The sequence below is a fragment of the Strix uralensis genome, chromosome 14 (genome assembly GCF_047716275.1).
Source record: "Strix uralensis isolate ZFMK-TIS-50842 chromosome 14, bStrUra1, whole genome shotgun sequence".
In the NCBI taxonomy this organism is placed as follows: Eukaryota; Metazoa; Chordata; class Aves; order Strigiformes; family Strigidae; genus Strix; species Strix uralensis.
Genome location: NC_133985.1, coordinates 23652009 through 23674431, shown reverse-complemented (window position 1 = coordinate 23674431; position 22423 = coordinate 23652009). Strand labels below are relative to the sequence as shown.

The window sequence follows — 22423 nt, the reverse complement described above, 5'->3', positions numbered from 1 at the left end:
GTTTTTGGGGGGATTGCACCGTGAGTGGGTCAGGAAATGTTTGCCTCCACTGGGTGCAAACATGAAGGTTGCTTTGAGTAAGGTTCCAAAAAGATCCAGCAATCCAAGTCCCGTCTGTCAAATTCAGCAAGGAGTTGGAGATGTTTCTGGAGGAGAAGAAAATACCAAGACGCAGGCACTATATATAGACGTCCGTGTGAAGGTGGCGACGTTGGAGTGCAGTGTATTTTTATCCCAATAGAGGTGTTATCTGTCTATCTCCCATGAAATGCTGGAGGGGGGTGTTACAGCGCTCAGTTCATGCGAAGAGAAAATAGCCGAAGTCACAGTTAAATTTGTGTGGTCTGTGTTTTCCAAAGGCAAGCTGTCATACTCAGAATTTTTCTCCTCTGGCTCACTGCCCTGTATTTGTTGCGTGACAAAGTTCATCATCCAAGTAGCTGTTTAGTGGCCTGGACGGAGTTTTGCTGTGTGTAGGGTACGGTTTAGTCTGCTACTCATCGTAGAAGGACGGGAGTTTTGTGTATACCTCAGCACACACAATCTTTCTGTTCTCTCACCAGCGGCAAAGCTGTGTTTAGCTTCCAATGGGGCTGAAGCCAGATAAGAAGATGCTTCAGCACAGGACGTAACCACATCTGGCACATGCCAGGGGCGGTTCCGAAGAGTTCAAAGGCTTTGGCGTAGATTATTTACGCATTCACCTCCTAGCAAATCCTTTTATTCTTAAATTCCAGACAGTTTATTATGTGGAGATCCTGAAAATCCAAAGTCTTGTCCTCTCTGCATAGATGTTAAAGATCTCAGGAGCCGGGCAGATGTCCCGGGAGCAGGTACGGGCAGCGCTGGCGTTCTCTGTGCAGCGCAGCCTGAGCGCCTGCTCCCCCGTGGTGCTGGGTCCCCACACCAGCACAGCCTGGGCACCGAGACGTGCCCATGGGCACAAACCCAGCACGTGCCCACCCCCTGTTAGCCCGTAGGAAGTGGACTCAGAAGTGATTTAAGTGCTAGCAAATAAGTAGTTTGGGATGGGCTGTAACTAGAATATTCCCTGTTTATTAAGGACTGGCTCTGAAATTCCTGACTGAAACCTGAGTATTGTGTTACTGCTCATTCAGCAGCTCTGCTGAGGCCTGCTCACATGTCCCTCTTGGAATGATATGAGTTCTTGGCTATCTTGGTGACAAGGGGATTTATTTTACTTTTTTGTCTTCACGGATGCTCATGCGGATGAAGAGCAAAAAGCTGGCAAGGAAATATCTCTGCTGAGAAGAGAAACTTTGATCAAACTTGTGATTTTTGCAGCTCCATGGAGTAAAGGAAGTTTATTTATAGAATGACTTCTTTGGTAAAAACAAAACATGTCCTGTATCCTGCTTTTGATGGCATATCTGGCTGCGGTGCAGCATGGCACACGTTAACTTCATTTGCTCTGTAGCACAAAGTGGTGCGCAGTATTAGTGGTAATTAGCAGCCTGTGCAGATTGGGGCAGGCTTTCCTGGGAGAGCGCACGACCTTCCGCTGCAGTTGCAGGTGAATGCTGCATTGAGGAGTACCCAGGAGAGCCACTGTGGTGGGATTAGCTGTGGTGGAGCAGGATTGCACGAGGGCTGTTCTCACTGCGATCCTTGGCCAAACTCATCTGCTCTGCGGTTCAAACCGTTCGGAGGCCTCTGCTCACCTGGATTACTTCAGATGAATACCTGGAAACTCATGGTGTAGGGAGAGGACAAGTCATCCCCCTCACTGCCTCACCTCTGCACCGCACAGGCGCCTCCAGAGGAGCCCTTGCTGCTGCCAGGGGCCGGTTCGTGGGGGGTCCGCGTGCACCAACACCCCACCGGAGCAGCTGAGGCGACCTCTGGTCCCGTCTGCATGTATTTAAAACCACCAAAACCAAAACGTGACTAATATGTTGCATTCTTCCCCTTGCAGCCGAGGATTCCAAACTGTTTTATAATTAATTAACTAATTAAGTCTAAGAGCATTTCAGTGTAACGTGTTTTTACATCCCGTTGTCGGGAGGCGCAGGAAGTCAGCGGCTGACCCAGCACTGCGGGGAGCCGGCCCGCGGCCACAGCCTCTCGCCCAGCGCTCACCAGCTCTGCCGATTCCCAGGAGTTTGGCCTTAAAACGCTTCTGGGAGCTGCCAACTGATGGAGGTTGCCATTATATAATATCAACAACAAGTTTCTGCCTGCCCTGAGAACTAGTAAAAGACATGTGAAATGGGTGAGAGGCGAGAAAACCAGATGAGCACATTTGTGGTTTTTTATCCAGGACTGGGGGAGTCCAGGTGGAGGAACTCCAAACCTTCTCATCTGCAGCCGAAATGCCGCCCGTAGTGGCCGTGGCTGAAAGCTGTCGCTGTCTGTCGGTTCAGACCTGGCACGAACGGCACCGCAATCCCCGCAGCCCCTCGGCGCGCTGGCTCACGGCGAGGGCCCTTGCTGGTCGCGGCTCTGCAGCTCGCCCGGGCTGGCAGCCACGCCGGCGGAGCAGGGCCACCCGCTGGGTACCAGGCTATGTTTCGTCTAAGCTAAAGCGCAATTTCTGGCCGCGGAGAAGCGGGAGAAGCGGACGCTGCCTGCCGGGCGCAGGCACTGCCGCCGCGCATGGGCCCGCGTCCCCGCCTGCCTGCCCGCCCAGCTGCCGGACGGGCAGGGCTCCCGGGAATGCTCTCGGGGTGACGCTGCCACACTGGCCCTGGGAAAACCTGAGAGAGGAGCTTCTGCAAGACGTCTGGTTTGATGCGTGATCCAGCCAAGGTGAGGTATCAATGCCGCAGAGATTCCCTGGGGTATGGACACCCGCGGGACACGGGGGTCCACTACAGCCCCACAGCAACACCCGCATGTACGTACCTCCCCGGCACGCAGGAGGGAAAACCTGTCCTATCCTTGCCTGGAAGCTCATGGCTCTGCAATTCTGAAAAACGCTCTGAGATTTAACAGCCGTTTGAGTCAAGCTTTTGAATGTTATGAAAAGGTTTGTAGAGACACTGTACAGAAGAATAATTCAGGTGGGAGAAAGGGAAAACCAGGAATATAACACAGGAGAGGTGAAGTCACAAGTCAGTCTCTGCCCCAAATTCAGCCTGAGCCAAGCTCCTTTAACAGGTCTAATGTCATGTCCTCATTATTTACCTGTACTGTTAAAGAAAATGACAGAAACAACTTAGAATTTTAAAGCTGGCCTGGTAAATCAGCCCTAGATAAAGTTAGCAAGTAAGTCAAGTTGAATATTTTTCATTAGTGAACCTCACAGTATTTTGCTGGGGACAGAAGCATCATTGGGCACTCTCCTTCCTTTTCAGTGGCTGGGGAAACTGAGGTGCAGTGACGGGAAATACCTTCCTCCACCTCTAACAGTTACAGCTTTGCAATTACTGATTTAATTGCTATCAGTCAAAAATCAGTATATTGCCCGAAAGTCAACGCGCCTGAAATGCCCCCCAAAAGTCAGGAAGCACCTGAAAACTCCTGAAAACAGCTGCTGTCAAGTTTTTGTAAGGAGAAGGGCAAGCTGGTTTTGCCTCAGCCTGAGAATCAATGCAATTAATGTTGTGATGAACTCGAAATAGTCAAATATCACAAGGAAATAGCAGGCGGATTTGCAAACAAAATGATCTCTCTTACTTGAGACATTTCTGCAGCGCTGCTAACAGGAAAGTTTCACAGCTCCTGGCACACAGGGAGAAAGCTTTCTACAGACGGACAGAGTAAAGAACGTGGACCCTCCTTACCCCTTCCATGTGGATCCTGGGATTTGTCGCCAGCCGGTGCTGATGAAGCTGCAACCCCCGGGGGACTCTCCTGATGGAGGCAGGGGAGGACAGGACCCCTGACCTCTGGATTGAGCCAAACCTGGTAATGTTTTGTCCACACCTGACTCCATCCAGGAGGCGAATGAGGAGCAGGTTGGAGGGCAGCTGCTCGATGCTGCAGAGGACAAGGGTCCTGCACTCAGGGCACCTGAGCTCCTTCTGGGATTTCAGGATCCTCTGCAGACAGGGCTTGCAGAAGGTGTGCTGGCAAGGGAGCACCTTTGCTGTGGCGTCGAGCTTTTCAAAGCACACAGGACACTCCAAGAGGTCAAGGAGAGCCAAGTCATCCATCTTCAGTGCAGAGCTCCGTCAGGAGCGGAGCCGGGGCCGTCTGCACGCCACATCCACCGCAGCGGGCTGAGACGCCTTCCTGCGCCCGTGGGAACGCACCAGAATCCCGGGCGCAGACAGCTATCCTGCACGGAGGGAGAGGGAGGAGGGAAAGAGAGCAGAACTCGACTGCTGGAGTATGTAATACATCCCACCTACATTGCAAAGCAGTGCCTCACCAGCCAATTTGCAAATGTATACTTTGCGCTCACGTCCAAGTTGGAAGTGAGTCACGGGTGACTCAGTACGCGCGAGGGGACGGCGCTGGGGCTGGCGCCGGGGGCAGAGCCCCGGGTCCTGCTCGCTGGGCAAACGGACCCCGGGGTGGGGATGGGGTGAGCTGGTCCCCGCCGCCGGCCGGGGCAGCGCTGGCTGCAGCCGCTTGTTGACAGCAAGAGCGTTAAAGCCAACTCAAAGTTACCTGTAATGCTCCCCGCTCTGCGGCTCATAACTGACACGGCAGTGAAATATTTACCAGCTCAGGAGATGAGAGTCCCTGATAAACATCAGACTGGACCTGTTTGTGCTCGGCCGGCTGAAAGCAGCCGCTCGCTGCACACATCCCTCGCACACCTACACGCCGCCTCGTTTTTCAGCTCGGTCCCAATTAAGCTCGTTCTCTACCCAGTTTGACAGCAGCTCTATAAAAAGTCCTTCAAACACAAACACTCTGGAGGTACCTGGCAGAGACGCGAGGCGCTCCGCAGTGCCATCCTCGCCTGGTTTGGCTGCCTCAGCTCTCTGAAGCAACCCAAGACGATTATTCCTCCCACAGCCTGAAGTCACTCAACCTGTTCAGCTCCCCCGGCGCTGCGCGCTAGCTGGGACCGGAGCGCACACCGCGTCGGCATTCAAGTCCGGGCTTGCGGCTGCTGCACGGCCCCGCAGCGCAGACGGGACGTCCCAGGCCAGGGGGGACCCTCCACGTGGGATGCTGGGGCGGGCAGCGCGGGCCAGCCCCGACCTGGCCTTGGCTTCCTGCACCGGGCGCTCCAACCGGGGAGCGACCGCTCCAGCCACTCGCTCCTGCGGATGCTCGACTCCACAGCAACTGCTCCGCGGGGCAAGAGGGGGAAACCAAACTGTGTGCGTTCGTTAGCAGGGCCGGGGCCGACTCCCTGTGCGACGTTTGGCGCCATCGCCACGGGCTCCAGCAGCTCTGCGTTCACTTTATCAGCTGAACTCCTACCTCTGGTCTCCAGGTCTGCTTGCTCGCACATACTGATGTGTTGCCTAACGAGAGCAGTAGACGTAGCGAAGATCCAAGATATTTCTCCTGACAGCCCCTGCCATATCTCAGTCCTGTGTTTACAGTCTACAAGTTGTACAAATATTAGAGGAGAAGAGTGTAAATCTGAAGGAACAATTCCTACTTGGTCCTCTCTGATAATGCCATCAGGCTGCATGTACGTCCCTTCCCTTTTCTAGGAGGACTCATTCAGAAGTAGGGAGTGGAAATGGTTAACGTGTTTTTTCAAAAGTTCTTCCCCCCAGATCATGATTTTGTCAAAACAAAGTTTTTTCTTTTTCTTTTTTCTTATTAAATGGTGGCTATTTGGCTAAATTAAAATGTTGACAAACATCTTCAGGATAATGCAAGAAACCAGTGACCTCACTCTGTTTCATCTCAAGTTTCCTTTTACTTTGGTATTTCTTTGTAGTCTGTCATATGTTGATTTGTGCTTGGCTGACAGTGCACACTTTTTAATGAATGATGTTGCAAATATCATCTCATCTACTGGCGTTTCTAAATGCAATGCGTGACATAAACTATATTGAAAACAAAGGTTTTGAAGGTTGTTTTTCTTTTTTACATATTCTTCCCTATTTGTGCCCTGTGATTAACGCTCATGTTGTATTTTCATCTGATTAGAAAGGAAACAGAATTATGAAGTACCTTGCAGTGGACAAGTGGTGGAAGTGAAGCTGACCGGCTGGTTTTGTGCACGCCAGTTAATGCTAATCTCCGACCAAATCTGTTTTGTGAGTACTTCTTCAATTTTTCCTAAACTTTAAGGCCAGTCTGCTTCAGCTGTACTATCAAAACACTGGGCGGGACTGACACCCCTAGGGAGGAGCGCGTGCATTTTGCAGCGTGCCCGTCCCGCTGAATTCCCAAGGGAAATCAGTGGCGGCTGCCCCAGCACCCGCCCACCTCATGGGGCACTCCGGGAGGGCCCAGGCTGGGGGACCCCACGGTGCTGAGCACCCTCATCCGGGGAGCTCCACACCTGCAGGGTGGCCGGCCCGAGGCCACAGCGGCTCTCCGGGCTCCCCGCGGGGCGGCTCTTACCCCCGTTTGGTGAAGGGTGCTGCTGGGGGACATGCCGTGCTGGTCACGTCCTGAGGATGCCGCCAGCTCTGGGCGACCCTTCCCCCTGCAGCTGCCAGCGACTGCAGCCCCTCTCCCGGGCTGCCCCTTGCCGAGGCAGGGACGGGGGCTTTCTCCAACCAGGAGTTTCTAAATTGCCTGCTACGGTGAGGCTCTGATCTTGATTGTAGTCTCGGGGTTCTGCTGCAATAGAAAAGCTGATGATGCTAACACTTAGCATTTATATAACTCTTTAAATCTTCAAAGCACTTTCCAAATGCTAATCCATCTGTGGAACGCCCCTCGGGCTAAGCATCACCCCCACTTTACATGGAGGAAACCAGGAGAGGAGGCCACAGAGCATATCAATGTCCAATTTGGGATCAGGCTGTGGGGCTTTCCTGGTTCTCCACTGAGTGCTCAGACCATCCCATTGAACTTTATTATCCGCCACTGCCTCTCCCTTGCAATGCGTCTCATAATTGGGGTTAAAAAAGAAAGGCAGAGCTAGAAAACTGCTCATCCTTCCCTTTCATTTAAAAAGTCTCTGTTTGATGCCGATGCTGTAATTAACTGCGGGCTGGATGCAGCGGGGTGCCTGGGCTGGAGGACGCTGTGGAAGGCTCCTGCCCGGGCACGGCCGCGCGTCTGCTGGAGCCCTCCTGGGCCAGGGGAGGGGGCCTTTTGCCGACGGGATGGAACTGCTGACGTAGGTGTTGTGAGAGTCTCCCGATCAGAGCGGTTTGTCATGGAGCTGGAAACTGGGGAGCAACATTTAGAGCAGAAATAGTCGTTCTATTTGGCTGTGCCCACCCTCGCTGCGGTGCCAAGGGGCTGTGAGTGCGTGTGTGTCCCCGGGGAGCCGTGTACTTTGCCTTCCCCCACCCCAAACTCGACTCAGAACAGAGCTCGAGCGGATTCCCAAACCGGCCTGTGGCCCCGCGAGCCTGGGGACAGGCGGAGGGTGCCCAGGGGCCCGTCCGCGCGCTCCCCCGCGGAGAGGGCTCGCTGTCACCAGCACACAGTGCACAGTCACTCCTGAGAGCACGGGGGGTTTGCGGTGGCGTTTCTCGCTGCCAGCTCTGAGGTGCTTGGCGAGATGGGCCGTGGCGAGAAGCGTGAGGTTTGTTTTGACCAGGCTGTCACGGTGAGTGCTGTGTGAGAGCCTCGGTCTCTCCCACCACCTCGCTCCAAACCTTTCCCCGCTTGGTTTCTCTGGGAGCAAATCAGACGGATTTCCTGAGTGTGAGCAGCTCCTCCTCCCGCGTTGACCACCAGCTCGTGGCTGTGAGATTCCAACACGTAAAGACACTGGTGGGAACAGTATTGCCTTTTACTGGCTTTGAATTTCACATGTTTTAATACTTGGCTATTGCCAGTACTGGTGGTTGAGACACCAACATATAAACAAGATTTGCATTTAATACCTTTAGATCACAAAGAGCTCCGTGAAGTCAGATATAATTACCTGCGTTTAAAGAGGGGGAAAAACAGAGGTGGGGTGACGCTTCAAGGTCATAAAAGCAATCAGGGGCCAAGCGGTGAAGGGAACCTACATCGAATAACCTTGGCAACCAGCTCTGCCTCGCTCATGCTGGGGTGCATCCTTACAAGAGGAGAACGAATTCCCTTGCTCTTCCTATGGCCGCCTGGGCGGAGTTGCCAGGAGACAGGGCATTGCCACCAGAAATGGGAAACGCCACTTGTTTCACACGTGGCTCCTGAGAAGCCCCCGTCGGCAGCAGCAGGGGGGTGGTTCGGGTTTCTGGGTCCCTCTGGGCTCTCTGCTGGAAATAGCAATGGAGAATAGCATGAGCAAGAGAGAGGAGCTTCTCTCAGTGACCTTGCGTGCTCTGGACCACCCTCCTCGCCTCATCCTTCATCCCACCCTGCGGCTGTTAGGCACCCTGTGCCCCCCGCGAGCGCCGCAGGGACACCGGACTGCGGTGAAATGACCTACGGCTGCAGCCATGGATGGGGAGTGCGTGTGCTGGGAGAGGGCAGGGGCATGGCAGTGCTTCCCGGGGGGTTATAAAAAGCTGCTGCTACTCTGCATCTCGCGAGTGGATGCCACACGCCTCCTCCTCTGGGGAAGAGGGACCTTTCAGGCTGTTTTTAGCGCCGGGAGGGCAGGAAGAGGGGGTGCCTCTTACAAGCTGCTACAGATTATAGATCTGCAGCTAACAGCTTGTCCTCCTACCCACCCACAAACACAACGCCCGGTGTGGTGCTGAGGGGAGGCGAATGGCAGGACCTGCCTGTGCCTCTGGACCCCGAGGGCTGGGGAAGGGGAGCAGTGACCCCCTGGGACGGGGTCCCTCGCTGTGCCACCCAGCTCCCCTGCGGACAGCACACCGTCGCCCGCGGCAGGTGGCCACGCACAGCTGCCGCGGTGGGTTTTGTACACATGGGCTAGTGCTAATTTAGAGAAGCCTGCGCAGTTAGTAAATACATCGCGTTTGCTTGAAGACATAATTAGGCCAGCGTGAATCTGCAGGGATGTGCACAGCATGGGGACCTGCAGCCAGCAGAGCAAAAGCCTCCCTAAAATTTTCCATCTCTCAAACCAACACCTGGTCCCCCACACTGTGTCCTGGCCGGGCAGGCGGCGGCCACCACCTCCCCGCTCCCAGCACCCCGCTCCTCAAGCTCTGGCGGGGCACACAGCAGGGACAAACCCACTGGCAGCTGGATATTAAATCTTTTTTCCCCCTTTTCCCCTTGGCGAGGTATGCATCAGCTGGCAGATAAAAGCTGAGCGCTGAGAAGCCATCTACGCTTATGTAAGAAGAGTGGCTTAGAGAGCTGTTCATTAATCTCGCAGAGAGTTGAATGCTGTATTTTGCCCATAACAGTCTTGTGCTGTGTTGCTGTTGGGTAATGTGAAGGCTCCAGCCGATTCTGAAGTAGCTGGAGCAGAGTGGTGCCTACCCAGAAATAGAGAAGTATTTTTAAATGAAATTTATGCATCAATTTTCCTTAAGACAGGTTGTTATATGTTTGTTGAAGTGTCATTAGAAGTAGCCGGTGATGGAGCTGGGCCGAGCAGAGCGAGTGGACAGACACTGTCCTCCCTGCACCTGGGGAGGTCACCCAGACCCCCACCTCTTCCTCCTCCTCCTCCTCCTCCTCCTCCTCCTCCTCCTCCTGCTGCTGCCAGGTCTCTGCACCGAGGGCAGCCCAAGAGGGGAACGCAGGTGGTTAAAACTGACACCAGGCTTGTGAGATTTTGGGCCAGACCCAGACCAGGCTTCGGCACCTCTGCGAGGTCAGAGCTCAGGTGGGTGATGGGGCTTCAGCGGGAGGAGAGAAGAGCCTTTGGGCAGGCTGCTGCGTGGGCTGCTGCGGGAGTTGTCTCCCGGGGAGGGGAGGGCACTGGGCAGCCCCCGCCCAGGTAACCCCAGTTTGGGCCTTACGCTGCTTGTGGGACTGTGGCCCCTCCAGCAGCTGGTGCCCTGGGTGCCCCAGCACCAACGCTGGGCCGGGCTGAAGGGGTGTCTGCTGCCAGCCTCTGCTCCAGTTCCTGCTGCGGCTTCGGCTTGCTCTGCTTGCTGGTACGTTCAGCCTTTTCTCCCTACAGTGCAGTGAACAGCCACAGAACACCAAGAACTAAATCCTGCTTCACTGGGATTTGCCCGATAAGGGCTGAATCTGCAGGAATGCAGTTTTCATTTTTTTAATACAAGAAGAAACGAGGGTTTCCAAGTAGCAATAGACCTGAGCACCACCTAACAGACCTCTGAAAGCTGCTCTGAGCTCTTCTCAGCTGCTTTTCACACAGGTCTGACCACAGAAAAGATCAGGCTTCAGTTACCTAATTAAACACAGATGCAAGTACCAACCCCACTAGCACCGATGCATCACCTTTAGTGCTCCCAGGGGCCGGAGCAGCGCCCGTAGCTCAGCCAGCGGAGCTGGCCGGGTTATAAACGCTGCAGGGAGAGCTCTGGCTCCAGGCGCAGAGGGGAGGGTTGTGGTACAGGACAGGCAGTGTGGAGGGGCTGCAAACGGACCTCTGCTTTCCTGAGTTAGTGAGCAATCGGTTCGGCTGTTTGCTTGATCACACAGTGATTTGGGGGCTGGCAGTTTGAGTTCACTTCTCCGACAGCTCCTGCTTGCAGAGGAGGTCTGGGGAGCAGGATTCGGGCTGCTGGTGAGCCCAGCGAAGAGGAGTGTGGTGGGAGGGCACGGTGGGGTTGGCGTCCCGTGGTAGAGCTCCTCCATGCTGGCAGACCAGTTCCTGTGTCTGCAGGCATCTGGGAGCCGTGTCCCCGCCACGGCACAGACCAGCGTTCCCCGTGCGCTCACCTCTGATGTGCGGTGGTGTTCACCCGGGAGCTGCCCGCTCCCTTCCAGGCTCCCGGCCGGGGCTGGAGCCCCTGGGTGTTTCGGGGGGGCTCGCGGGGCAGGGCCGCCCCGTGCTGTGGCTGTTGTTGCTGGTCTGTACCCAGCGCACACGTGTTCTTCTGAGCTCCAGTTTCAGGCTGCGCTGTTGCGCTCAGGAATTGCCGAGGGAGGTTTGCCTCCATAGGTAAAACTCAACCCTTGGGAATTTCCCTCTTTGAAGCACTTTTTCCTGGTTTTTGTTCCTTTGTGACTTCAAGATTTTTATGCTTACTTAGGACTCTTACCTGCCCATGTAAGAGTCTCCAGGGCTAAGGTGGGTGCTAAGTGAGCTGGCTTTCATCAGGGAGCCTGCCTGCGCTCCTGGAGGTGCTGGGCGTCCTCCACTCCCGCTGACTTCAGCCTCCAGGAATGCACGGCGGGCCCTGCCTTGCGTGTGAGGCGAGACAGCAGCCAGCGAAAGGAAACCTTCTTAGCTTGGTTTCCTAGAAAAATGGAGTCTCACGGACTCGCAGTGTATGTGAAGGTGTGTACGTGTAGCTCCGTGTCTCTGTACACCCTCGTAACTGGTGAATCCCATTCAGCGGAGAGTAAAAGAATCCAGAATTTTAAATATCCTGTGACTTTTGTGAAAACAGGAGGCTGAGCACAAGAGAAGGGAACCTTGTTATCCCCTTCATGAAAGCAGATGATGCAACATGACTTCACACCTTATTTCAAATCTAATTAGATGCTCACAGCTCCCCACGGGAGATATTAAAGGTACTCCAAACAAGAGAGGATGTTTGCATCTTAACAGGCATCAGAGAATCCAACCATGAGCTAAATCCATACGAGATCAGGCTTTCTTGAGCTGCTGTATGTGCATCAGTCGACTCGTTTTTACCCCACCACCAGTGGCTTCTGCTGTGTCCCAGCCCCTCAGCCTGTACGGGTGTACTGATGGCAGATTTCAGTCCTCTGTAGCAAGAACTTTGGATGCAGGGCGAGAGAGGCTTAAGAAGGGCCTTGGCAGGGGGTGCTGCCCGAGGGCTGGCGGCGAGTGATTGGCACCTGATTGCCCAGTGATGCTCGCTGGCCTGTGAATGGGCCTCTGGGGCCCAGAGGGGAGCGGGAGCACCTGGGCTGCACCCACCAACCCTCCGCAGGAGCAGCGTGTGTCCCTAGGCTTCAGCTCCTTGGAATTGCAGCAGGATCCGTGCCTGCCCCTGTATTTCACAGCAGGAACAAGTTGCCTGCCCCTTCCCTCAAGGATTTTTATGTCAGTCTCTGGCAGAGGCTGAAGATGGCCGTGGGCTTCAGCGATGCTCAGTGCAGGTCAGAGTGCTTACTGTCTCCAAACGGAGACAAAGCCGAACGCCTCCTGATCTGAACGGTAGAGCCCACACTCGCCTCCAAGGCCGAGCAAAGCTTGCAATGTTTTCCCTGATTTTGAAATCATGTTGTTAGGGTAATTAGTTTCAGTGCTGCTTGTGCTGGTACCACCCATTTCAGTTCATGTGTGCTGCTCTTTTGTGCCTGTTTTCTGCTAATGATATTAAACAGATTCACTGCTGCGCGTATCTGCAGGAACAGCGAGCGCTGACCAGCCTGCTCGGAGCAGGAGGTTGGATCAGGTACCTCTTGGGGTCACTCCCACCCTGCTGATCCCAAACCGAATAATGAACTTTATACAGCCAGCACCGAGCACCGCGCGACCTGCGTGGTCACTCGGATCTGGCTGGGGCAACGCATATTGAGAAAATTCTGCAGACTTTTTAAATGGTTCATTTAGAAAATGATGTGATGTTTCATGTCAGATAAGAGACTACAAATGTTACGAGCTGGCTGCAGAGCTAAACGGAGACAGCTAGAAGCAGACCTTTGCGGGGCTTGTCTCACGTAGACTGTTTGTGAGGCCGCCGTATGACATGGTCTCAGCTAAGACTTGATGCTGCTGAATGGGAAAATACAGAGCAGAAATTTGCAGAATACTTTATTTACTCAGGTAAACTTCTAGCTGCAGATGCCGGTATCTCCTGATGCTGTGGGTAAGCAGAAGCCTGAGGTTATGGTCTGGCAGGCCTCGTGTCCACACCCACGTCTCTGCCCGCGTTCTTGTGTCACGGTCAGCTCCGCAGCGCAGGGCGGCCACGCTGAGCTGACACGCTCTGCCTGGGACTGCGGGAGGATGAAACCATGCAGCCTGGTGCTTGCTCTTTGCAGCGGTGGTGAGTCCTCTCTCCACTGATCTGGAGGCAAAAACTTGGGTCTGGGGAGTGCTTCGGGCAACCCTTTCAAGTGCAGAGCTTGTCTGACCAAGGTGGCAATCCAGCCCGAGCACTGGGAAGAAGTTCAGCACCTGAAATGAAAAGATGGCAATCGCACTGCTCAGCAGCGGGGTGTTGCGTTATTCCTGTTACATGGGAACACAGGATTTTATTTCTGAAACACATTTAAGGCGTGCCAAAAGGGAGAATTCTTCTCTCCTCCATAGCAAAGGACTGGTCTGGTCCTGTCCTTTTTGCCACTTTCCTCAGAATTGCTGTACTTTGCTATTACTGTAACTTTCTTCAATGCAAATACATGTGTCATGGTAGCACTGAACGGAAAGAGGAGGGGTGAAATATGATTCTTTAAATCAATGGCATGCTCCCGTTTGCTGGAATGGCAGCCTGGCTGGAGCAGGCTCGTGTTTCACCACTTCTTCAGCTAGAAGTACAGGAGGGTGTTGGACAGACCAAGTCAGGGGAGCCGGCAGCATGATGACCCCCAGCCTGAGCGCTCTGAGCCTGCGCACTGGACAGATGCAGTACGTGCTCCTTCCGGGCCCCAGTCTAATCCCACATGCTGTACTGGGAGGTTTCCTCTGCAGGTAAAGAAACAAGAGCTGCATTCAGGCAACAGCCTCACCGAAGTCTTCCTCAGGCTGGTGGGTGAATTAGTCTGTCTCAGCTGCTCCCTTCATCGGGCATCTGCGGTGGCACTGTGTAGGGTGCAGGACTCCCGTAGCCAGCGTGACTTCCTGGGCAGCGTTACGTCCGCGGGTAAAACGCCCTGTCCCTTGGGCAGGTCGAGTCACCTCGCCCTGTGTCTGGTCCATTAAGTCTCGCAACTTCTATCTCTTCATGCATCCAAGAGGTGTCTGAATGCTGGTGAGCTGTTCCTAGGGCACATCCAAACGCAACCTTTTCCTTAGGTTAGCAGCAGGCCGCTCTGTGACCCCATGCAGAATCTTTGTGCTCCTGCTTTTACTTGCTGGCCTCTTCAGCGCACACAGAGCCTGCTCCAACTCCTTTAAATTATCTGTGAAAATTTTCTTCCTGACCTGCTGATCTGAACCTTTCTGCCTGCTACTCCCACACTGCAGCAAGTTTAATGCCTGTGTCTTTGCTTTCAAGCTTCTACCTTGCTGCTTCGCCTCCTTCCTGCCCTCTTATCCATGACCTCTAGCCCTTCTTTGTGGCCCTAATGCTGGCTCAGGCCCTTTTTTTGTCTCTTCAGCATCTGCCCACAGACCTCGCTTTAAGAATCTGTGCGTGCTCAGAATAATGTGAGCAGTGGGGCAGGACTGAAGCGTCTGGGCATTGCTGCAGCTAAACCATAATGCGTCCTGATTCATTGCCTGCCCCGTGCTTTCGTGAGAAGGACTGTAGTGCTTGCTCTAAGGAAGCAAAACACAGCAAAACATTTTTCAGCAAAACTTGCAGGCGGAAACTTGCCTTCAAAGCCTTACAGTCGAGTTCACTACAGCTTTTCTTTCTGCCCTTCTTTGCACATACCCGACTTTGTTGCAATAGATCTAAACCAACATGTAACGCTCCTTAGGGCAAGGACTGTCTCTCTTTGTTCCGCAAAGCCTCCAGCACGCTTCCAATGATCGCTTCACATTTCCTGACATGGGGAGGAGGGTGGAGAGAGGCCCGTGCTTGAAAGACAGATGTCATTAAAATACAGTGGAGCAGAGTCTGAAGTAAAAGATAGTGTGGTGGCAATCTAGATGATGAAACGTAATGATTTCACTGTTGAATGCAAAACGATTGTGGTACCTGCGGGAAACAAACCCACGCTGGCACGAGGGCAGCGTGGGTGCTGCCGTGCTGGCAGGGCCGTAGCGGGCAGCGTCAAGCTCCTCGCAGCCCCTCCATCCTTGGCCCAGCTCTCGCGGAGCGGTGCCGATGCGCTCCTCGGTGCCAGTGACTCGCTTTGGAGACGGCCTTGTAAAACACCACCTGGAAAGTCCCTGTCTGGGGTATTTTATGGGGAAAGGTTGGCCTGAGTTGTTCTGAACACCTAAGCCATGCAGAAAGGCTGTTCAGAAATCTTCTCTTTGCACGATGTATCTGTACAGGGACACAGAAGGCAGTGCACACGTATCGGAGTGAGGAGTCTCTCTGCAGCAAGCCGGAACAGCAGCCTCTGCGTGCCAGCCTTGGGCTCACACGGGGAACGTGGGGCTGTGGGACTTTGTGCCTCTGCAGGAGGCTGAATTTCACCCTGACTGAGCTCCTGTGCCAGCAGCCACGGGCTGGTGGCACAAGCAGCAAATCCAGCTCTGGTGGTACTGCAGAGGATGGGATTGTTCTAACATGAAAATTACAGGGCCAGGGTAATGTCGTGTGTTTTGACAGCACCTGTAAGTAACTGTAAGGACGGGAAGTCGCTTTGCTCGTCTCACAAGCACAGATCGGGGCAGTGGTGCTTGCGCTGTGTTCTCTCATTGCTGCTTTGAACTGTTTCCTGTTTGATTGTTCCCTTAATCAAAAGAAAATGAACTCCAATTAAAGTATCTTACAAAGTATGATTTGTGTCAAATTAAGACCGCTGGTGTACCTTTGAAAAAGCAGAAACACTGAGGCCTGATTCATACAGGTCTTACAGGAGAAAGGGGTGGATCAAGCTTCTCAAGTAAACGCAGTGAGAGCCCAGTTTGATTCATGCAAATCAAATTTTTCTTATAATGCAAGATCCTTCTGTTTGAGATAGGATGGGAGACTGACATGAACATTATAATAGTGTTTTGGAAAGGAAAAGGGCGTATCCGTGGCTGCATGTTTACCCAGGCGTGTTCATGCATGTTCTCTTGGTGGAATACACATCTTTTATGTGTCCTTATGCAGAGGCTTCCAGCAGCCCAAGGAACCTGCAAGAGCAACGTCTGTCACAACAGAAACCGCTTTTGGCGCGTGAAGACTCTTCGGTTGGTTGGAAGGTCTGTATCGTGTATCATTACTATACAGCCCTCTAAACTGTCCTCCTAGTATTTCATGAACAAACTTTTAATAAACATAATGAATTAATCTGTTGAGAATATTAAGCTTTAAAAGCATGGGCCTTGAATTAAAAGAAGATAGCCTTGGTGGGATGTAGGCAGAAAGCTTAGTTTAAGTCCCACTCAATGAAACTGCTTTTAATAGTGGAAATTTACTGAAATCTTGGAACTTGAAAGAAGAGAGATTGTACCTCCTGTTCCATGTACTTGAGAGAAGTAGGTTATCAGGAGATGTTTGATACCCAGGCAGCAGTTACCCTGTTGATGCAGTTTGTACTAAACATACTCTTTGTTTTTTCCCCCAAAGGGAAGCCCAGGGGCACAGTGAGCAACCCCCCCTCTGACAGTGGCAAAGCACATGGCAGTGAGGTACCAGCTTTGGGGTAACTGGCAGAGATCTCTAATGACAGCTCTCATGGGAAGGTCACTCTGGTCACCGCTCGCTGCCAAGGGGATGGAGGTTTGTGTGAGAGTCGAGGAATCGGGGTCCCTCAGCCAGGTGCCAAGGGAGGGCGGCTGTGACCAGCACCCTGCGGAGCTGCCGCGGCGCGAAGCAGAGACCTGCTGAACGCCGATGGCTCCTCCAGGGCAACCCGGGGCCCCGTCTCCCTCTGCTCTGCACCTCTGCAAGCCTCTGCTTTGCCTCTGGGAAAAGAAAACAGCTGAGTCGGAACAGCTGCGCTTTCTGTGCTCCTTGAGCCCGTGCAAGGGACTGCAGCAAGCAGAGGATTGGGCCCTGCTGGCTCTCAGGAGGTGGCTGTCTTTTAAAAATGAAAAGGAAACCCAGAACGGTCAAAAGGCCCTGAAAGGCAGCAAGAATTACAAATAGGGATTGAATGCTAAAGAGAGGGAAAATCTTAATTAGATCTCCACCAACCTGTAGAAGAACACATTTGGATTAAAATGAAGCAGAGCTCTGTACTCTCAGGGTTTCAGCGCAAGAATGGAAGAGGAATTATTCACATTTGCTATTTGTGAAGCTGGATTGCTTTTGCTGTGAACTTGTCTTTTTAACTTCTCACCTTGTCAGAAAATTGTGAAAAGCTGCTGGGATGGTGTATTTGGGGTAGTTCTTATCACAGCACGTAGCAGAAACATTTCCATGGTTTCAGAACATGGGCAGAGTTTCCTATTTAATCCTATCCTCCCCAGTTACCTCCTTCCCTCCTGCAGCAAGCCAGCCCGTCCACTAGTCACCAACCTGCCTTATATTTCACTACCATTGATATTTTCTCTTCACGAATATCTATCAATATTTAATACAGTGGTGTCAGTTTTGCTGTAAGATGAGAGGAACTACTAGAAACCTTGAATTATACATTGTGTGGCTGGGGGAAGCTGGGGAGAGTTTTCTTTTGGACCCAAAGCTCTTGGAGTTGATCTCCAGGACCTGCAGCTTGAAATCCTAATAATGGATGAGCACCAGAAGAAACTCAATCAGCGGCATGAGGGAAGGCCCCGCAAAGTGAGATTCAAAATATCGTCGTCTTACAGTGGTCGAGTGTTAAAACAAGTCTATGAAGATGGGCAGGAACTCGAGCCCCCGGCCAAAGAGCACTCTCGGCGTTCTCTCCGCCACAGCTTCGAGCCAGGGGACCATTTCTGTGGGGCTGGGGAAATGCCAGAAAACAGGTTTTACTTGCCAGCCAAGCTGACTGCCCAGCGGATCAGCATATTTAAAGAGGATAAGAAATACAGTCTCACCAGTAACTCGCCTCTCCTCAGCGACTACCAGTCCAGCGACAGCCACTGCAGGGTAAGTAATGTCCAGCCTAGGGCTGTCAAACTGTTGTGAAACCAACTTCAGACTAAACCATTTTTTATAGCAATATGGTAACAGGAGTCTCAAACTGGAACCTCACTTGGATAAAACTCAGTTTTGTCAGTCCAGGATTTTAAAAGGGTGACTGTAAGTCTTCAGCCTTTATTCCACAAGTTCTGTGTTCTGCTTACTCTGCAAATGGCAGGATCCGCGTGTTTGGCAGCAGCGCAGTCAGCAAGTGAACAGCATCTGCTGGCTGTGCTCCCTCTTCTCACTGGGTTGATTTGCATCTGTCTATTTTGTAGAATAAGATGTGACATTTCCATATATATCAGTATCTATACACAGTAATCCTAATGCATCTAAATCAGTCAAGTGTAAGGTGGATATTATCTTAACTAGTTATATTTAGAACATTAAAGTCGCATGACTTCAGCTGCAAAAAGGTTAGTGCCACTGGCAGCGTACCAGTGAGCCTCCGCGCGAGGCATCCGCATCCCCTGGCAAGTCAGAATTCCCCTTCGGCTACTTTGAAAATCCCAGTTTAGTTTCACTGGGTATTTTGATAACATATAGTTAATGCCATGGATATATAAAAAGCCAGTGCATGTGTAATATATGTTAAATTGATTAATTCACAGGGATTATGTTCATTTTCTTACCCTGTCGAATTAGATTTATGTATCTGTCACTGCTATTTGGTTTTATCAAATCTAGACGTACCGACTAAACAATTCATATAACAATGATGGCGATTCGGCACTATTGATAATGCAGCCGCGTCGCACTGATACGCAAACGCGGTGTGGAGTACGTTATGCTGATCTAATCAGCAGGGCTGGGAGACTCGAGGTGAGTCTGCTCAGAGGAGAGGTGCTCTGAAGGAGGGCGCTGTGCGGTAAGCTGGCTCGCTGCAGTGGTGTCGGGCCTTTCCCCGGGAGGCGGCTCGTTCCCATCCAGTTCAGAGTGAACAACAGGCAGGTAGCGCCAGCAAGCAAGTCAGGCCCTTGTCCAGTGCCCCCCTGCACACCCCCTAGCCCTGTGCTGCCCCGGCTGCTTGCTGAGAGGTCAAGAATTGAGTCTGTCTCCACAGAGAAGTGTGGTCACTCAAGCAAGCCAAATGCTGCCAGATAAAGAAAGTTGTGTTGTCATCCGTTGTGGTTTTTGGGTAAATAAGGAATGTCACTCTGGCACTTACACAGCTAAAGAGACTGAAGTGCTTTATAAAGTATAAAATGCTTTTTATGACCTTGACTTGAATACATTAGAAGTCTATTAATTCTTGGTGCTAATCAAAGCTGCATGTAGGAAACCAGATGGCTGGTATTTGAACTATATTTAGTTGATACACTGGGCATCTAGTTTAACTGAAAATACCAAACCACGATGAATCTCTCCTGCCTAAAGACAGAGCACTAATGTGATCTTATCCATGCCATTAATTTGTTCGGCATTCCTGGGTAACGCTCATCTCTACTCCCTAGTTTCCCTCACCGTAAATACGCTATCAGCTAATCACGCTATCCAGCACCAGCTTTGTTTGGTGTCAACATGCATTTGGTATTTGGAGACACGGTGTCTGGGCAGCAAACACGAGGCTTTCAAAGCCTTCTGTGCTCATCGGCCTCCCCCTCCACGCTCCTCCCCACAGACCCGCTGGTGCCCAACTGCCAGGAGAGCCACCAGCCACCTCGTGTCAGCTGATGTGACTCTGGAGGGTATTTTCGTAGGAGAACATCTCCCTTTGCATCGCTTCCTGACACAGATACTTACACAGAGCGAAATATGAAGAGCGTGTAAAACAATAGGTATGGTAACTACTGCCATATGATCCCTAGCACAAAGGGCCCAGGTAAGCAAAACATTGCTTTCAGAGAAATGTTTGACCATACCAAGTTTAGCTTTAAGATCATTAGAAAAGAATACAAATTCAAGTGTGCCCAGAGATGGTTATTTAGACTGGCTCCTCGCTGTTAGGAACACAACTTAGCATTAGATAATGAGGGTTCTTTATCATCTGACCCTTTTGCCAGCACTAATAAATTAGAAAGAAAAGCTTTCCTTTAAATCTGAAAAAAACCCATTGAAGGCTGCAGAATAGGTCACCATCATGGGGGATTCCTACTTCTGGCCAAAAAAAATGGAAACCCCTCTGCACCCCACACCCCTCCAACTACGCAACCTTCAAAGAAATGTAGGTCAGTCCCCAGTGCAGAGTTTGCTTTTCCGTATATGCCAACACCACTGCTCTTAGAATTCTGCCTTATTTTTTTCATGCATATGGGCCGTAATGAGAATTTACATCCCAGAAATCCTTCCCCATCCAGAACATGATATTAAGTGAGGCTGCTAAGATCTGAGCCAAAGTCTTGGTCTGATCCCATCCGTCTCTCCACTGCCGTTCTGCGCCGTGCTCTGGCTGCTGGCGAGGGGCTGGCGTGTGCTGCAGGGCCAGCCCAGCGGACAACCCGGCGGAGGGGATGTTCTTCTGGAGGCCCAGGGATCGTCAGTGGTTGTAGAGTGTATTTATACAGGTGAGACACTGATAAGATCCTTCTTCAGGCTTCCCCAATTCTAGATTTTGGCAAGATCGTCATCTACACTAATAACCTGAAAATCATCCGTGCACCAATGGACCAGAAAGAGCTCATGAGGAGAATCATCCAGACTGAGGGAGTGAGTGACTGGGCCTTCATATACCGGGAAAAGAAAGAAAGATTTGGTGGTGGACATAGAAAAGATGTGGAAAAAAAGGTTGCCTGCAACCAGTATGTGCAGGTAAGAGAAAATGGAATTTTTTTTTTCTCCCTTATGGCTTTTGGGTCTTACAGCCCTGGTCAGACCACTGAGTATTCCCACCCAAGCCCCATCTATGCCTGTATCTGTCACTTAACTAAATTTGGATTAAAAGCATCACTTTGTTCCTCTTTCCCCCCGGGAGATAACCGAGCAGTGCAGCACTGCAGTTGCTCTCTGGGGACAGCTGTTCTGTTTCCAGATGCTCGTGTCTCCCACTCGATTCTTCCCCTGGAGATCCCTGACATTTATGTAGCTTGGCTTAGGTCCATCCTTCGTCACCATCTCCCAGTGGAATAAGATCAGGCCGGAGTTTCTCCAGCCTGACAAGGCTAAACACAGCTGCTCTGTGGTTGAGACTGCCAGAGGCTAAAATTTTAATATCGGCTGAAATAAGATTGTGCCTTCCACTTGTTTTCTCATGGGTTAGTCTTTGTTGGTCAGTCCCAATTAGTCTGACCATAATTTGATCCCACAAAACGTAATGTTGTTGTGCAGGGCAAATACAAAGAATTACAGTTTTGGAGATCTGAGACAGACCTGTGCTGAGTGCAGGTGACCTTGGTCCTTCTGCAACCACGAGCTTGCTTGTGGCTCACTTGCAAAAAGACCCCATGAAGACTGAAAACAGCCCCGAGAAATTAAGTAGGAATTTTGGCCTTTGTCAGTTTTGAATAAATGTGATTTTCAGAAAAAGGGCTTTAACATAAAAACCAAGACCCATCCCATCTCCAGGCAGACACCTACCTGAGCCATCAAAAAATCCCTCGTGGCCTTTGGGGGAATGTGTGTCGACAAGGGCCTCCGTGAGGGGACTGACTGCCTTCCTCCAGCCGCCCTCGCTGGAGGAGCGTGCTTTGGGGAAGGACAACAGCTTCTGTAAGGCATTGTTCCAGAGAAATCTGTTAACCTCAGAAGAACTCATACTTCTGTTCTCCTTGATGTTTGGGAACAAAAAGTAAAACTTGACGGTCCTAAAACTAGATTTTTTTTAGAATAATGTTGGACTTTCTATACACTGGTATTATGAACATTTATTTAAAGATGACCAAACCACAGGCAGGTTATTCTTCTGAGAAATCAATTAATTTGGACTATCAAATTCATAAGCAGGCACCAGGATGAAGCATATCTGGCACCAGCTCCCCGTATCTTGGTTAAAACCTTGTTCTATAGTGCCACGTAGAATAGAACCGCTGCACAGGAGTGATGCAGGACTCTGAACCTCACATCAAAAGAATGAACCTACGCTGTGCTACATCCTTTCTGATGCAGATATTTAATCATTTCTGGGCTCTGTGGAAGCACTGAATTTTAAGATGGGATTTGAAAGAGGCTGTCTGGCACCCTGGGAGAGAGTTGCAGGCACAAGGGACAGCTTGAAAGAAGCTGTGCATGTCGGTGATGAGGGATTCAGGGCGGGAGAGGGTGAGGAGAAATGCTTGAAGAAATGAAGCATGGCTCACAACTGAGGATACAGAGCTGAGAAGATGGATGTGTTAAGAAATGACAGGAACACGGGTGGAGCTGTGCAGACCCTTGCAGGAGGAGAAAGATGAATTTCAAAGTACTGTGTTACCAGCCCAGTCACGTTAACTTCTCATTTTCTAGAGGTATCCACAAATTGTCCCCAAATATACGGGAGTGTTTTCCTTGAAGATCTTGCTGTAGAGAATATTATTGGCAGAGTGGCATGTCAGGAGCAACAATCACTTAAAAGACCAGAAGACAGGATTTCCCTCTTTCAAGTGTGTTACTGATTTGGTGTGTGATAGCCAGTAACAGATTGTTTTCACTGTCTG

The 22423-nt window shown here is 51.5% G+C and overlaps 2 protein-coding genes across 5 annotated transcripts in view; one reads left to right on the top strand and one right to left on the bottom strand.

Moving 5' to 3' along the window:
• Nucleotides 1-4775, bottom strand: part of SH3RF2 (SH3 domain containing ring finger 2) — a 41710-nt gene extending 36935 nt beyond the window's left edge. The window contains exon 1 of the mRNA XM_074883585.1: nucleotides 3747-4775. Within this exon, the coding sequence (XP_074739686.1) occupies nucleotides 3747-4118 (372 nt within the window). The 5' untranslated portion in view covers nucleotides 4119-4775. The remainder of the gene's footprint in view (nucleotides 1-3746) is intronic.
• Nucleotides 1-22423, top strand: part of GRXCR2 (glutaredoxin and cysteine rich domain containing 2) — a 50518-nt gene that overhangs the window by 26342 nt on the left and 1753 nt on the right. For 2 of the 4 annotated variants that reach the window (XM_074883586.1, XM_074883587.1), the window contains 4 exons: nucleotides 6031-6140; nucleotides 15912-16003; nucleotides 17558-17819; nucleotides 20388-20603. In XM_074883586.1, coding sequence (XP_074739687.1) covers nucleotides 6031-6140; nucleotides 15912-16003; nucleotides 17558-17819; nucleotides 20388-20603 — 680 coding nt within the window. Of the gene's footprint in view, nucleotides 1-5213; nucleotides 5360-6030; nucleotides 6141-15911; nucleotides 16004-16370; nucleotides 17820-20387; nucleotides 20604-22423 lie in introns of those variants that run through there. The other 2 variants (XM_074883588.1, XM_074883589.1) reach the window with 2 other exon arrangements.